Source organism: Coffea arabica, chromosome 2e (genome assembly GCF_036785885.1).
Source record: "Coffea arabica cultivar ET-39 chromosome 2e, Coffea Arabica ET-39 HiFi, whole genome shotgun sequence".
Classification (NCBI taxonomy): domain Eukaryota; kingdom Viridiplantae; phylum Streptophyta; class Magnoliopsida; order Gentianales; family Rubiaceae; genus Coffea; species Coffea arabica.
This window is the reverse complement of record NC_092313.1, coordinates 9,578,003-9,593,674: the sequence shown is the minus strand read 5'-3', so window position 1 is coordinate 9,593,674 and position 15,672 is coordinate 9,578,003. Positions and strand designations below refer to the sequence as shown.

General features: G+C 37.3%; 2 protein-coding genes across 3 annotated transcripts; one reads left to right on the top strand and one right to left on the bottom strand.

The window, feature by feature from the left end:
- The first annotated feature begins 969 nt into the window (after positions 1 to 969).
- On the top strand, positions 970 to 3,245 carry LOC140036633 (uncharacterized). Of its 2 annotated transcripts, none has more exons than XM_072078795.1 (4): positions 970 to 1,312; positions 1,839 to 2,025; positions 2,627 to 2,753; positions 2,827 to 3,245. In XM_072078795.1, the coding sequence occupies exons 2-4, from the start codon at positions 1,856 to 1,858 to the stop codon at positions 2,896 to 2,898; spliced, it is 369 nt and encodes a 122-aa protein (XP_071934896.1). In that variant the 5' UTR covers positions 970 to 1,312; positions 1,839 to 1,855; the 3' UTR covers positions 2,899 to 3,245. The 2 variants fall into 2 exon arrangements, with proteins under 2 accessions (XP_071934896.1, XP_071934895.1); XM_072078794.1 differs by having other exon boundaries at positions 976 to 1,312; positions 1,835 to 2,025.
- A 1,971-nt stretch (positions 3,246 to 5,216) lies between these two features.
- LOC140036634 (E3 ubiquitin-protein ligase WAV3-like) lies at positions 5,217 to 9,849 on the bottom strand. The gene is made up of 2 exons (XM_072078797.1): positions 9,464 to 9,849; positions 5,217 to 7,345 (listed from the first exon to the last, which is right to left on the bottom strand). Exons 1-2 carry the CDS (start codon positions 9,698 to 9,700, stop codon positions 5,408 to 5,410), a joined length of 2,175 nt encoding a protein of 724 aa, XP_071934898.1. The 5' UTR covers positions 9,701 to 9,849; the 3' UTR covers positions 5,217 to 5,407.
- Between the last annotated feature and the right edge of the window lie 5,823 nt (positions 9,850 to 15,672).

The window sequence follows — 15,672 nt, the reverse complement described above, 5'->3', positions numbered from 1 at the left end:
TTTTTGAGATTACTGTAGTTAAAGTTTTTAAAAAACTTGTAGCAGACAAACTTGGCAAAAAACTTGCGTGACAAACAGGACTAGAGCACTCGACAAAGTGGTTTGGGGGTTAAATGTAGCAATTGATTTTGAAATTTAAGAACCGCAGAAAAAGGTGTTTGGATTGCAATTTTTGGCTACATTTTTTCGGGGACACATTTTTCAATCACCTTTTTACCTTACATATATCTAACCGTTACAGTAAATTTTTTTCCCAAAAAATCCAGAAAAATACAGTCCAAACAAAGCATTGGAAAAAAAAAATTAAATTTGCGAGTTTGTTGAGTTGTGAAATGACTATGGTTTTTATATAATAAAAAAATTTTCAAAATAAACATCTAAAAGATTTTAAACTCTTGACAATGAAACATACCTTAAGTGATAAGATGTTTCACTTGTAATTCATAAGTCACATATTTGAATCATCATCATCACTGAAGGTAGGCAGAAAATCATTGTTGATACCTTGAATAAAATGCGTAACAACAAAAACTCATTTACTTCAACATTTTCTGTATGCATACAATTTCGTATATTCTTCTTGCAAGTCATCACTCTTAACTAGTTACTATTACGGTAATTTTACAAGTAAAGTATCGAATGACCAATAGTATTCTTTTTTTTTTTTTTTTTTTTGTCAACACAGGGGTGTCCGGGTCAAGACCCGAAGGCGGCCCGACTAATCCCCTGCGCCTGGAGTACAGAGCCACCCAACCGCACCCAGGCGTTAGGTGAGGTTCGATCCCACAACCTTGCGAGTGGTTTTCCAGCCGCAGACCGGGTGATCTAACCCCGGGGGCTGACCAATAGTATTCAAAATACTTAAAACTGATTCTTATCACGAATAACTTTTTTTTTTTTTTTTGGCCACGAATATCAAGTCTAGCTTCAAGTGGCATGTGGAGTATTCATGGCATGAGTTTGCCACATCAGTAGCGTCCTAGTACACTGTTGGAAATAGATAGGCTGCTTACATGATTGTCAAAAACTTCAAAGGGCCTCAACATAAAATTTCATTCTTTCCCTTTTATTTTTCTTTCCTCAACTTTCAGAAATCAGAACTGTTTCCCAAACCCTCTTCATCCAAATTAAGATCATTTCCAAATCGTGCTACTATTGGAAAGCCCTGTTGTTCCGCTTCTTTCTAGACCAATTTTCAAGTTCTGGTCTTTTTTCCAAAGCAATACTTCATCAATTGATCAAGCTATCATCTCATCATCTTCTTTTGGGAGAGGTTCACACTTCAGAGCGGAATTTTTGTCTAAATTCCGAGGTAATTTCTCTTTCCTCCCTAAATCTTCATTTTGATAGTATGTCAGCTGAGTAGTATTTCATTTCCATAGAATCAATTCCTTTTTGCGGAATCATTTGTATTTGTAGACTTTGGAACATTCCCTTGTTGTAAAATCCTATCATTTTGGTTTGGGCTACTTGTCCTAAGAGTGAGGTTCTTGGGTTGTCTTGGGGTGTCAATGCTGCCCACCATGTGCTTGTCTTTTCGTCTAAACAAGATTGGGATATAGCATGAATGCCTGATCAACGTTATCAAACTTAATTTAGCAAGTTAATAGTTGTTATGATTGTTTTAATACTTCATAATGTCTGAAAAGCAAGATGTTCTTGATATCGAATACTGTTGTCCTCGTTATGAATCCCACTCATTGTTTAAAGCGGCCATGAAATTGAAATAAGCTCATTTTTACTTTGGAAAGAACGGGGCTTGAGCTCATTTTCCTTGTTCTGGATATCACTCTCATGCGTGCATTTGTTGATGACTTGGATGGTGCAAATGTAGGCAGTGTTAGTATTGGAGGCAATGACAACTGTTCAGCCAACTACGGGTCTACCTAAGAAAGCAAAGCTGCAAAATCCACCTGCAGGGTTTAAAAGAATGGGCAGGGCCTCACCCTTTATAAGATATGGTCTACCTATGATCTCACTTACTGTGTTAGGGACACTCGGTCTCGGCTATCTGCTGCAAGGAAGGTCAGTGCCAAATGTCGATTTCCTTGTGTATGCTGCAGGGATCCTCCAAAGAGTCATCGCTGGGATTCTTGATGTTGTCAATGTTTTGGTGTTAGCTCTAGAAATGTTAACAGTACAACACCCAAGCATCCTGTAATTAGGCATATTTCAGTGGTTCAGACTCAATTATTGGTCAAATACCAGAGAGCACTAATGTATAGCAAGTTTATTTCCTGTCTTCAAGTGACGAGCTGCATAGTGGATGCTGTTAGACAAACACGGAAATATTTTGGAAGATATACTACTGTAACTTCTGAAACAGGAAGAGTTTTAAGTCTAGATTGAACTTATCCTGAGAGTGAAAATTTTGATATGTAAACCCCCACTCCCTTTTTGTCAGTGTGAGTCACTTTCTTGAGTTCTGATCCGTGCATGATAGGCAAATTGTTTGCATGGAGACACATGCAAGGGATTGTGAGTTCCAAATTGCAGTTGCTTAGGGATTTGCACTGCAGATGTTGTCCTAGAGACAATAGCATGTTCTGTGTGGTTTTTTTTTTTTTTTTTTTTTTAATCTTTTCCTTCAAAAGCTTAAATTAACGGGCTAATTTTTGTAGTTCAGCAAGGACATTGCTAAAGTGAAGGATGATCAAGAATGGGAGATCATTGAGACAAGAAAAGCGCTATCAAGAACTGGGCCAGTCAATGCCTACAACCCTAAAAAGATTTCACTGGAGGAAGAGCTTAAGGTAGACAAATTTTATTTCATGTCAAAGTCTGTGTTGAGTTGTGAATCTTTTTACATATTTGTCTTCGGTGCAGGCTTTGCAAGAGAAGGTTGACATCAACAACTACGAGTATAAGAGGATCCCTAAGCCTAAGGAAAGCGCATGAAGCAAAAAGCTTCATCAGGCGTTGTGCTCAAATTTTGCAACCGTAGATTCTGTTTCAACTTGAAATAGTATTCCGTTTTGCTCAAAATCTCAGCATCAATGTTGTACCTAAACCAGACTTCGATTAGGAATTAGTGGAATTGAGGAACTCTGTTTGCAGCCTTTTGACATTTTAGTCAGTCATGGTCGTATAAAGGCCGATGTTGGTGAACTCTAGTCGAAGCTTACATCTTTATGGTGCTTTGTCTCATTGTGCGGTCTTTTAGTTTTGTGTATACTTAACCCAGGAAAATTCCCGAATGATGAATATGGCTGTTCTGAAATGAAAATGGCTATGGTTTTCTAGAACTTTTTGGTTCCTCTTTTACTTTTTTTTAGAATCGGTTGGTGTACGAACTTATTTTGAAAGAGCATTCTTTGATCTTTTTTCATGGATTAATTCAATTGTTGCAGTAAAAATGAATTCCTGACTCTCTCCGATGCATGTGTAACTTGGAATTCATATGTATATCAGGCAGCATGAGCCGGTCTTCACCTGGCCATACCTAAAACGATTTTGAAACTAATTTCCAGTGGAGAAAGCATGAAGTTTTCCTAGTTTACAGCCTCATTTTCAGAGTCCTAATTAAGTCTTCATGAACATGACATGGCAAGTGGGAGAAAGCAATGAAGTTGATGCGGCTCCCTTTTGTTTTGGCCTGGGCGTACTTCGAGGTTCTCCTCTTTTTTTTCTTTTTTTTTTTTTTTTTTTCGAGGTTCTCCTCTGGAAGTGGGGAATAATTTCTTTCGGGCAAACGAAACGACCAATTGGGCCATCAAACTTAAGGCTGAATTTGCAACAATGAAGTGCGTTTGATTTTTGCTACACATATGTTTGCAACCTTTCTTCTGTCCCTTTGACTTGTTAGCCAAAACTACTTTGTGTCTATCGTGTCCTGAAAAGTAACAAGTTTTTTTTTTTTTTTGAGAAGCTGAAAAGTAACAAGTTTGTACAAGCTATTCTTGTAGTGCACCCAAAAAAAAAAAATTTTTTTTTCCTTTGAGAGTGTACACTACACTACACGATATATATAGTCTGTCAAAGAAGTTTCTGCAAACCACGTCGTGTAATAAGCCCACAGTTGCTTTTTTTTTTTTTTTTTCCAGGAAAAACCTTAAACCCAGAGTGAAGATCCCACAATCTTTCGATGTGGAATGGTGACCCAACCCCCTGTGCACACTCTCACCAAATTAATGGGCTTGTTTTTTCCAGGAACCGAAAGAAACACACACACTCACTCAATTAGAACAAACACGGGAGTAATCCGAAAGAGCAACTCGAAGGCAATCTAAGAGAAACCCACAAGAAACACCCATCCAGCCAATTGGTGACAGAAAGGTGCTCCCATGAATTTTAAACGCAGAGTGAAGACCCCACGATTTTTCGATGTGGGATGGCCACAGTTGCTGACCTGATGATATTCAATCTTTACTCGCAATCAGTAAAGCTGCCTTTTCTCGCACATAATAATCTGATATGTGAGCCCGCCCGCGGCAAAGATAAGAATTATTTTCCCCTTATCGTATGAAAAGACGTAACAGAACAAAAAGCTAAGAGTACCCAATATTTTTTAAAGCTTTCTACGTTATGAGACATTTCATGCAACAAAAAAGTGAATCAATAAAGGATCATGATAAAAAATAAAGGATCATGACCATCTTTATCAATCCCCAAAGTTTTTAAAGTCAATTGAGAGACTGGAAAAGGGTATGGACCGTTTAGAATAATGCACCACACCATCTTTTACAGTACAGCAGGACAGTACAGTAGTGTATTTCTTGGCAACAATTTGGTGCAATGTCAAAGCACTGTAGTGCTAGCTTTTGTTCTCTGGACTCGTAATGAATGAGGAGAAGCACAAGTCTCCACGGAAGGTCAACTTTGAAGTTCATCTTTTCCTAAAATTAAACAATAATATATGTTTCATCTTTTCCATCCCATAATAGTAGTACCATACCATCTTGAGTGACTTTTTGCATGCTTATCATGATCTCAGTTGCGTAAAGAGAGAGTCCATTTTATCAAGTGGTTGAAGAAATAGTACCAGTCATACCACTGCATGATTATTAAAACTCCGTGAAAGAATCACATTCTTATGTAATAGCTGCGCAGTTCACAAAATATTTCCACAATTACAAACTTATACCGGCTTCTCTCTCAGATGAAAATCCATCTTTCCTTATGTACACCACCCCCAATGATACCCACAAGGTGAAAAAGAAACAACAAAAAGCAAAAGTTGGATTATCCTACTCCGTTTACCCCTTACCTTGACCCCATTATACTTTCCACGCTTCACCAATGTTTATTGCTTTACATAATTGAGACAGGAAGATAATGACACCCAAAACTGTTTCTTACCTATTAACTTTTCCCCGGCCCAAAACACAAATAAGCACAGCTATAGCATCAAGGAGACCAATGAAAAACAGTTATCTTTGAGAAAACTCCATATCTTGGTGTCGCAAGGTCACCTTGGCTTTGGATGTGATGCAAATGATAAAACAGGTCGAATGAGCCTCTGAGCTGAAGGACTACCTAGTAGGGTAGCCTGAGACCGATTCAGCATCTCGGTCATTGACGGGGTTTGATAGGCCTGAACCAGGCTTGAACCATCCGTCGAGTCACCTCGTGCTGTTGCTCTCTGCCATGAGTGTGAGCTTAGTCCTGAAAGAATATATGCCCTTCCTGATGCTTCATACACATGTCTGCTTGCCAGTCTCTCTTGCATTTCTTTAAGCTCAGCATCAAGTGCAATGCATAGCCGATCATGAGACTTGGCCGAAACAGTTTCTGACAACACCTTGCGACAGTTTTCAAGAATAGATGCTGCACCAGACAGGTCTCCTTTCTCAGCCGTAGTTCGCGCTAGGAGCATCGCCTCAGCCGCACGCAGCCTGTTCTGTTGCCTATCCACTTCAACTGATGCACTTTGTTGTCCAGCTTCATCAGGTCTTCTAATCCTAACTTCATCACTTCCAACAGTCACCGAGCCTTTTGTCAAAGGATCATTGTAAACACATTTCACCCTTATCAATGCAGTTTCAGTGCTTGAAATTTCTGTTGGGACATTAACTGAAACTAGAAAGTCTCGTTCCTCATCAGCATACAGGTCGCCAACATCAATAGTTCCCATGCGTCCATCCGACATCACGCGATTGCGGTAGCTTCCAGCTTTTAAAGAACCAAGACTGACTCTTGGATCAACACACTCAATATTCACCTGCAGGTCCTTGACCACAACACTCAAAAGTCCACCAATGCACTGAGCAAATGCATCCTGGATTACACCTTCTGTTTCAATGAAAGAGAAGGTTCCTCCAGACATCTCTGAGATTGAGTGCATTGATGAAGCATCATGGTCTGCCCCGAACCCAAAAGCATGCACTGGAATCTTAAAATTAGAACTACTTTCATTGTGGATAGACAATGGAAGAAGAAGTTGGTAATTTGGTTGCTGTTGACTGCTCCCCATGTTACTAACTGTATATGTATCTTGCCCATCAGATAGCAATATAATACTGGCAACAGGGTTCTTTTCTCTACGATCTTCCATTACCTTGGCACCCTTGCGCAAGCCTTCAGCAATGTTTGTCCCTCCATTTGCAACTAAAGAGTTAACAGCTTGCAGTGCTTGCTGCCGTCCTGTTTCAGACATCCTACGAAGGGGAAACAACCGGCGGGCGGTTGATGAGAAGGCAATTACTGCAAGCCTGTCATTGGGACCAAGGTTCTGTATCACAAACCCCATAGCTCGCTTGAGCAATGCAAGCTTGGTACCTGCCATGCTGCCACTGACATCTAGAACCGTGACAAGGTCAACAGGTGCACGAGATGTTTGGGAAACTTGGGGTGAATTTGCCTGGTTTCTACTCATGTTCACACTGGAATTTGGAGCTGGAGCTTTGAGATTAATTAAGATCGTGAAGTTATCAGCAGCATTGAACCGGAGGACAGCTGGAACTTCTGTGTATGTTTTGATTTTCATTGTTCTTTGGCCATCATTTTCTGCAACATTCTTGCCTGAAGAGCTTCTCTCACTAGAGTCAGACTGATGACCCAAAGATTCATCATCATTGAAGATAGCAGGCTCAGGAGTCTGACATGGAGGTGCATTGATTCGATTAGGATTAGGACGAGGTGGAGGGAGTCTGCGCACTACAGTCATTAGAGCATTATGTTGGGGCCAATCGACAGGATTAACTCTAGCCCTTCCAGGGGGAGGATCCAAATTTGGATACTGCAGGGGAATCTCGTTCCACTTTGCTCTACAAACTGGGCAAATTTGGTTTCCATGTTTTACATTGGAAGCAATACACTGGAAGTGAAAAGAATGTGAACATTCGGCAGTGAATATCGCATGACCATCTCCACGGTTCATTGAGGCTAAACATATCGAGCACGTCTTCTGTATGTCAAATTTAAGATCCAGTGAGATGACAATAGAAGTCAAGTGAAAAGCAGGATAACAGTTCAAGTAATAACGGATAGGATTAATAACTAGAAGGACAATTCCGGTTTGACTTATACAGACACTGAGTTTGACTTTAAGGTCATGTTAAGCATCTGATAATTCAAACACTGAAATAATTAGAGAACAGTATTATTGGGCATAGACCACTAAGCTGAGTCACCACAATGTCATGTTTACATGTACATTAAACTCAAATTTATAGGTTCAATGATGATGTCAAACACAATGAAACTTATCTCCCGTTAAAGCATTTTGAGCTAAATTATAAACTTGGGAGGATTTCACAATGTACTCAATCACCAACTTTCAGTTGGATTCCTCCAGCTGGGCTTGCTTAAAAGTTTGAATTGCAATACAAAAGTGATTCCATACAGTATTTTGTATAAACATTTTAGGGAATAAAGAGTAATAGCAAGCATTTATATCCTAAAAGCTTGCACTTACCCTTCTCTCAAGTTAAAGCTGGATCCAGTCAGTTCTTTTATATTCTCTAGAGTACAATTTGTTTCTCAATTAAGTGGTGGCGCTTTTACAAAGTTACAAAGATATTAAACCTCTTTTCTTTTTTGTCAATTTAAGCATTTTGCAAACTACAGTTTAAAGTATCCGTATTCTAACTCTTTTCTCCTCCTCTATCACTGATTTGTATCCAGAGCAATGAGAATTCAGTAATTTTCATTGTAACCGATAAACTGGAGGTTTCGTGTGACACGAAGGTCATGTTCCTGTTTTCTGTACAAGGTAATTCTAATTAAAGTGCCAAAACTGATTCGTTGAAAAGACTAGCAGCATTTGTCATTTCCAAAGACGAACCCACAAGCATGTTTGATAGCTGTTTAGAATGGATTTGTTGACTAGTCTAAAAGACTTTGTCTTTTTTTTTTTCACACTACAAGTCTACAAGGGGACTGCAGCATCCTTTCTTTTTCATCTCTACTTTTAGTTATTTCTTGATCATCCAGACTGCCTATGCAGGCACAAACACAAATGAAAAACAAAAGACTGTGAACAAATTACTTCTTAAGGTTTCAAATTAGCAGGTACAGGAGAAAAAGCAACAGTGAAAGCAATATACCCATTGCATCAAAGCCAGAATTTACAAGATATTCAATACTGAGGAAGATCATGCCATTGGAACAACGAGAAATGACAGATGTAGGATAGAACGATATTTATCTATGTCAAAAACAAAAAGTAAAATCTGTTTAGTATTTTCTTTTAAATTTTCTGCAAAGACGATCAGACATCCCATGTTTGAAACTTTATTGCCTCAGTTGCCATAGCAGCAGGACCAAACAGAATTCAGATAGATGTAAAACTAACGATAGATGACACCTAAAAAAAAGCTAACAGCGAGATGAATCTTATGTTTTTAGCAAATCTCCAACTTAACCTCCGTTTTGCTGTTCAACATTGTTCCCTCAGAAGCAAACATAACACCTAAAGCAGGATCAGATCCCAGTACAGTTCTTGAAAAAATGAAAGCACCAATAGGAATTACAACATACTTTGATCCCTTACAGCTAGTGATAGCAATAATCCTTTTGGGGAGAGATCAAACTATCTTATTTGTCATTGCCTTTATTAATATTACACATCTACACTTCACAGCCAAAAAAAGAAACTTGGGTAATGTCACAAAAGGCTCAAACTGGTTTCACTATATTCCTCCAAATCCTCAGCTTAAGCCATTTACGGTAGAATTTTCTTCAGTTTCTTCCCCAAAGCCCCAAACAATTGAAAAAGAAGAAACAAAAAGAACAGAAAGGCTATCGACTTTTCAATCACAGTTTACACTGCTCCATTTTTCTCATCAATTTAGCACAACCACAACGAAAACGACTCTAGTTTTTCATCTGTTCCAATCTCCTGTTCCCTAGTTAACAAGCATTTCATCTCCCAGATATCTTAGCCAGCAAATGAACCAGCAAACTTCCTCAATTTTCTCATACCCCAGCAAACCAAAAAACCCATTGTAGACCCAAAAAACGAATAACCCAAACAAAAGAAGAAAGGGACAAAGAAAAAGAAAAGGAGGTCCAAGACACAAACCTTAGAAGACCTGCTCAAGCTCTTGGACAACCTGAACCCATGGCCCTGAGACCCTGAAGTAGGAGAAGGAGAAGGAGAAGTATTGTGGAGGCTACCATCGGTGGACGGAGAGAGCAGTGCTGCGTTGGAAAGTATCTCGGACGTTGGAGAAGAGTCATCATCATTCCCAGTTCTTGGACTATAAACACAAAGATTCATCCCAAGAGCCAGCTTCACTTTTCTCCATTTGCTCCCCATATTTTTTTTTTAACAAAATCCCGTACCAAGATTCAACAAAAAGCTTATTTTCGAGATGGGTTTTTGCTCAAAAAGTAGAAAGCAGGAAACTTTAGCAGTAAAAATAAAGGAAAAGTGTCTAGTGCGGAGCTCGAAAATCAAGAAAAACACAGTAGTGTGTGGTGTGTGGTTCAGGGGAGGATAGATTGATTGAAAATGGTTAATGGGTAGTTGAGAGGAAGGGAAGAGGAGGAAGAACCGAAGAAGAGGAGGTGGGCTTTGTTAATATTGTCTCTGCTTTTACTCTTCTTGCTGCAGGAGTAGAAGTACTAGTAGTAGATTCAATTGGCGGCCTGCGGCCACGAGCGGACGAATCAAAATGAATGTGGAGAGAGAGAGAGTTGAATTGTAGAAGATTAGGAAGGGAGAGTTGAGTCTGACCTGTGGATTTTGTTGTTTATTTGTTTGAGTTGGGGGACTTGGGAATATGGGCGGTTTGACATTTCATTTTTACACTTTTTATTTCTCCACCTGATAAAAACAGTGCATCACCAGCCACGAGTCATGCATTTACTTTCCTTGCTTTTACAGCGAATTATGACACTGTTTGATAAGTGAGTTATTTTGGGTATTTATCTAAAATTTTATTGTAATTTACTATAAAAATTTTTTAAAAAATTTTTGAAATATGTAAATTTTTTAATATTTTGAAGTATATAGTTTAAAAATTTTGAAAATTTTTTTGACGTTACTGTGACTAAAGTTTTTAAAAAACTTGTAACAGATAAACTTGACAAAAAACTTACCTGCAAACAAGGCCTATGTTTATGAGATTAAAATATAATTAAAAAATTTATTTATAAAAAATTTTATAAAAAAAAAGTATCAATCCAATCAAGGCGTGTTTGTAAGAACTAAAATATTGAATTTCTCCAATTTGCCCCGCTATGGATGAAAAATTAGAATTACTTCTATTTTATTTTCGTAAGCCTTTTAAAAGGACTATATATATATATATATGTTTTATTATCATGCTAACATGTATCACGTGGTGTTGATGGCTGGAGTGAATGACAGGCTAAAATGTTTAGCAATTTGAAGGACAACTACTCTGATTTTATATAAAAGGATATAAATTTGTCTGAAATTACTAATCATTCGACCACACCAAAATGTCTATTGTCTGAAAAATTCCAAAAGTAAACTTTTCTCTCTGTTTTAGCCTTAAAACCGTGTCCTCTGACCTTTTTCTGTAGGTTGAAACATGTACAAGAAATTAAGAGCGTTTCAAAAAAAAAAAAAAGCACTTGTGACCATTACTAGGTAAGTTACATACCCCAGGCGTTTAAGAAGAAATCCAAGTTACTATTCCTCCCTAAGTTTATAATTCTATTTCTCGTGGAATCTAAAATCTCTCACCTTATAGTTGTAGTTTTTCCAACATTTTATCTTCGGGTCAGGTAATTTTCTTTGACGGCAGATTCTGATCAATTTGGCTATATCATCAAAACCTTTTTAATCAAGTAAAGTGGTTCTCTCTCTCCCTCTCTTTTTTTTTTTGGTCTGCAACGTCAACCATCTAACCTGTTATAAAGAGACTTTATGTAAGAATTGGTAGGTGAATCACTATATCAGATAATTGTATTACTGCACTCTTTGAATTTAAAAAAAAAATAATAATAAGAAGAAGCACTGTACTTCTTGTATGATGCACTAAACGGGATTCAAAATTTCAATCCTGCGTATTTAGGCTTCAACTCATAAAAATATATATATTTATCGCATGTCCTAATTTCCAACGATCATATCATGAGGTTTGCCATATCTTTTTTTACTCTGCTTTTTCTGGCACTACACTACCTACCCATCACCTCCCAGTAAAATCATGCGTGATCCTATCTAAATCATGTCTTACAAAAAGAAAATTATTTGATTAGCAAATATTAGTAAATAATCTAAAGTGGATTAGGGCATACTCCTTTTCTAGAAAACCTCACTAGGCAAACTTTTCAAATCCAAAAATAAAAAATAAAAAATGATTAGTTGTAAATTGTGGATCGATGACTCAGAAGAATGCGATGGAAATGTGGATCAGTAAGCCCAATTGGGGCCCCACTAAGCAGTATTGTTGGACAATTAGAGATGGGTCAAATGAGGTGGGATTTTTCTAATGCTGCTGCATTTACCAGATGATTTGATAAGTACGCCCACACGTGCACATCATCACATTTTCCTCCTTTATAGTTGTGGCCGGCCTCGGCCTCGGTCAACCTTTGTTCACTTTAATCCTTCTTCTGATTTAATTTTCTCTCGTAAGTATTTAACGCCAATTTCCCTCTCTTCCTCTAATTTTTTTTTTTTTTAAGCAGAAGATCTTGAATTCACGATCCCTAATTTATAAACTTTTTTTTACATTATCACTCAACTCAACCTTCCTCCTTTTTCTAATTTGGTGAGTCATTTAGTATCATTTTTCTGAGATAAAACGCAAAAAGAATCCCACAATTTGGAAACTAGCCCGTACACTAAAGATTACTTATTCATACGGGTTACCAAAAAAATGTTTTTTTTTTTGCCAAAAATATGGCATGAGAATAGATTGACTTCTACACCTAATTTGCTAGCATCAGTTTTGTCACATCCGAAAGCCGGTTTCTTGTCGTCAAATGGTCAAAGATTGGTGCAAAATAGAATATATTTTTGTAATCGTCCCGTGGGCTAGGTACAGTTTTAACACATTGGTTTGGTCGTCGGCGCTTGGCCACTTGATTTTTCTTCAACCACCAAGCCAAATTAGACGTGGCTCTTCTTCTTCAATGCCTTCGAGTTTGAGGAGGAATATTACAGCTCTGAGACATCTCAACGCCATTACCTCTTGACTATGGCATTTCTTGGAAGAAAGGTTTTCAAAAAAAAAATATAAAATAAAATAGTAGTGTTTTTGAGACTTAACGTATGATCAAAAAGTGTGGTTGAAGAATCACATTTTGTAACAATTGCAAACCTAATGAAGCCCAAGTTTTTATTTTTTAAAGCAAGTTTTCTAAGTATTACGTAAGTGGAAAGCAGAAAACATGAAAAAAAAAAAAATTTTTGTCAAAGCTGTTGTTACGTTGCAAGACAGCTAGCCCATAATAGGTAGCAGCAACATAACGATTTGGTCAAGTCTCAAATTTAATGCTATTACTACTTTTCTTCCTCTAGAATGGGTACTGAAACGTTTATGAAGTCTTCTTCATCAATCTTTAATAGATGGAATTGGAAGCCGTATACCGACATCAAACCTAGTACGTGTTTTTTGAAAATCTTTATATAGCCAAGAAGGCTCAAGAGTAGGTAGGGTCTTTACCATCTAACTTTGATTAGGCAATTTATATTATGTTCCTTTCGGAATGAACAAGAAAACAATTTATGAAAAAAATATGCCGGCCAATTTTATGTTAACTAGAAATTTAGTTAATTTATTATTTCGATTTTATCTAGAGGCCTGCAATACATTTGACATGAGCCAAAATAGAAAAGAACAATCCCAAGGCAACATTTTAGTTCCTTCTCTTAATTAAGCTCGATCATTGTCTACAAGTTTGTATTTACTATTTCAGTGTCCCATTAGAATTAATTGAAATAACAAAATCCATATAATATGGCCGTGTTTATTTCGTCTACCTGCGGAAAGATTTATTATTGTCTTCCTCTTTTTTTTTCCAAACGATAAGAGATATTATTGTTTTCCTCGCTTCCATCTTTTTGTCCAATTTTCATACTAAAGAAATAATATGACCATGCTTTAAAGTTTGGATCGGTCGACCTTCATCTGCATTGATAGTGTAGTGATTTTTTTACACTACTAATTATGAATGTACGTCACACATGTACATAATTTAGATTTTTAGTATATATTATGATCTAAATCTGTTAATGTAAAAAAAAAAAAAAAAAAAATTTCGTCCCCACAATGTATAAAAATCTTACATTCAAAGTTTAGTGTCGTACCAATAATTTGGCAAGATGATGCCAAGTCTTGTCACCAACGACAAAGGTTGAATTAGTAGTCTTCGGTAACTGATGCAACGTGTTTTATTATGTACGCCATTCAAATAGTCGTTGCAAGAATTTGTGGGGAAAAGGGCTGGAGATTTATTCTTCGAGAATATATGCTCCTTGGGGTTGGAGTGGACTTTCAGGTGATCTAGATCTCACCATATCTAATTCGAAGTCAGTGGTGGACACTTGAATACTCGAGACATGCAGGTTGTATATAATCTTTTCCTTTATTCTTGACATATATTTATACGTGGCTTGCACAACTTTGATTCCATAAAATGGCAAGCATGTTCAAGGAATTAGTCATATGGACGTAATTAAAAGTTTAAAATAGAGCTATAATTTTCTCTATTGTTTTTTATGGCATTTTCTTTTGTTTCATTAGGGCGCAATGACATTCATTAATTGACTATCATAATTAATTTTTAATTTAATTTCCGCAAAAAGTCATGAATGATTGTTGATAATCAAACAAACTACTTCCTAATCAAATAAATCCCGAGGACTTATTTGTTGAGAGTAACTTGAAAGAAGGGTTGGATTGGATGGTAGGATTAAAGGGATTGTAAGCACAAAATTTTGGATTCAAAATATCTCAATTACGTCATAAAAGAAAAAAAGAGGCAAGCGTTCGGGCGTTTGGGTTCTATATATAAAGGCTGTTCTCCACATGTTTGGTAACTTTGACAAGAACATATATGAAATTTTTTCGTGTCATCCATTCTTTTTGAAAAGAATCTCAATTCATCCGCTTGTAAGGCTTCGTGTAGCGATTTTGATATAAATCCATCCAACAAAATCATACTGGATTCACGATGAGTAAAAAGTTGGTGGTCACCAAGAACCTGGGCTAAACAAAATCCTTTGAGGAAAAAAGTTACGAGAATTACATGGCTTGACAAAACTGTGCCGACTCTCTACTTCCAATTCTAAGAAGAACAAACAAACCCAATAATCCGAATCATATATTTGCAGCAGCTAGCTACTAGCCTAAATGTACATATATATATAACTCTATAAAAGTACGAATGTGGACTGGGAACTAGTACCAAGATCGAAATTCTGTTCACTGGTATCTGGGGCAATTGACAAATGGAAGGCATCAAAAATATTCATCTTCTTCTGTACTTCGTCAACTTTATATGTAAGCCAAAGCTTGACAAAACGCACTTAGATGAACCAGTGGATTGGTACTATGGTGTACAATTAATACACAACAATATCCATTGGCGCAAGAAATGAGAAGCAAAAAACTATCACCAAGACAAGTATAAGCTAATTAAGTAGTATAAGGTAATTCTTTTAAGTCTTTGAGTGGAGCGAAGTTCTCTATTCCCACTCAACTTTACGGTTTACACTCTCCTCTCAAAAGCCAACCTTTTAAAAGGAAAAATGCCCTATCTTTTTAAGCTGCAAAAAGTTATTCCTTTCCCCCACAAAACAACAGCAACTAGTAACCAAGAAAGTGACTCCTTTTCATTTCATTTCACCTTTTGAGACCACACATGCCTCCCAACAATTTTACTTATTTCCATAGATGTTCATTCATGTATTAGAGAGAGAGAGAGAGAGAGAGAGAGAGAGCAGAGAATGCGTGTGTATGAGAAAAAGAGAGTGGGAGATCTTCATAATTCGCAGCCCTCATTGCAATGAATAAAGATCCACTAACAAAGAAAGAATCGTCATAACTCCTTTGTGGGGGGGGGGGGGGGGGGGATAGGATTCCCTTTTCCACATCCTTTTTCTATCTAAATTTGCCAGACTTTCTGGGGCAAGTCAACTACAAAGCTGACTTTATTGGTATAATAGTAGTAGTTTTATAGAAACATAGGAGAACTTTGCCCCTAATGGTGCTCCCCACTTAGGTGATCATTAGATTAGGGTAACAACTAACAAATGTGATGTTTTGTCGTTACTCTTTGATATGCATGGCACGACTCTTGACGAGC

What these genes read in the sequence shown, in the direction of transcription:
- LOC140036634 (XM_072078797.1), bottom strand. Translation starts at nt 9,700, where the DNA reads ATGGGGAGCAAATGGAGAAAAGTGAAGCTGGCTCTTGGGATGAATCTT. An exon ending in GCTTGAGCAGGTCTTCTAAG is followed by an intron (nt 7,346 to 9,463) that starts GTTTGTGTCTTG and finishes TTTGACATACAG; the next exon opens with AAGACGTGCTCGATATGTTT.
- LOC140036633 (XM_072078795.1), top strand. Translation starts at nt 1,856, where the DNA reads ATGACAACTGTTCAGCCAACTACGGGTCTACCTAAGAAAGCAAAGCTG. An exon ending in GGCTATCTGCTGCAAGGAAG is followed by an intron (nt 2,026 to 2,626) that starts GTCAGTGCCAAA and finishes TTTGTAGTTCAG; the next exon opens with CAAGGACATTGCTAAAGTGA. An exon ending in CACTGGAGGAAGAGCTTAAG is followed by an intron (nt 2,754 to 2,826) that starts GTAGACAAATTT and finishes TCTTCGGTGCAG; the next exon opens with GCTTTGCAAGAGAAGGTTGA.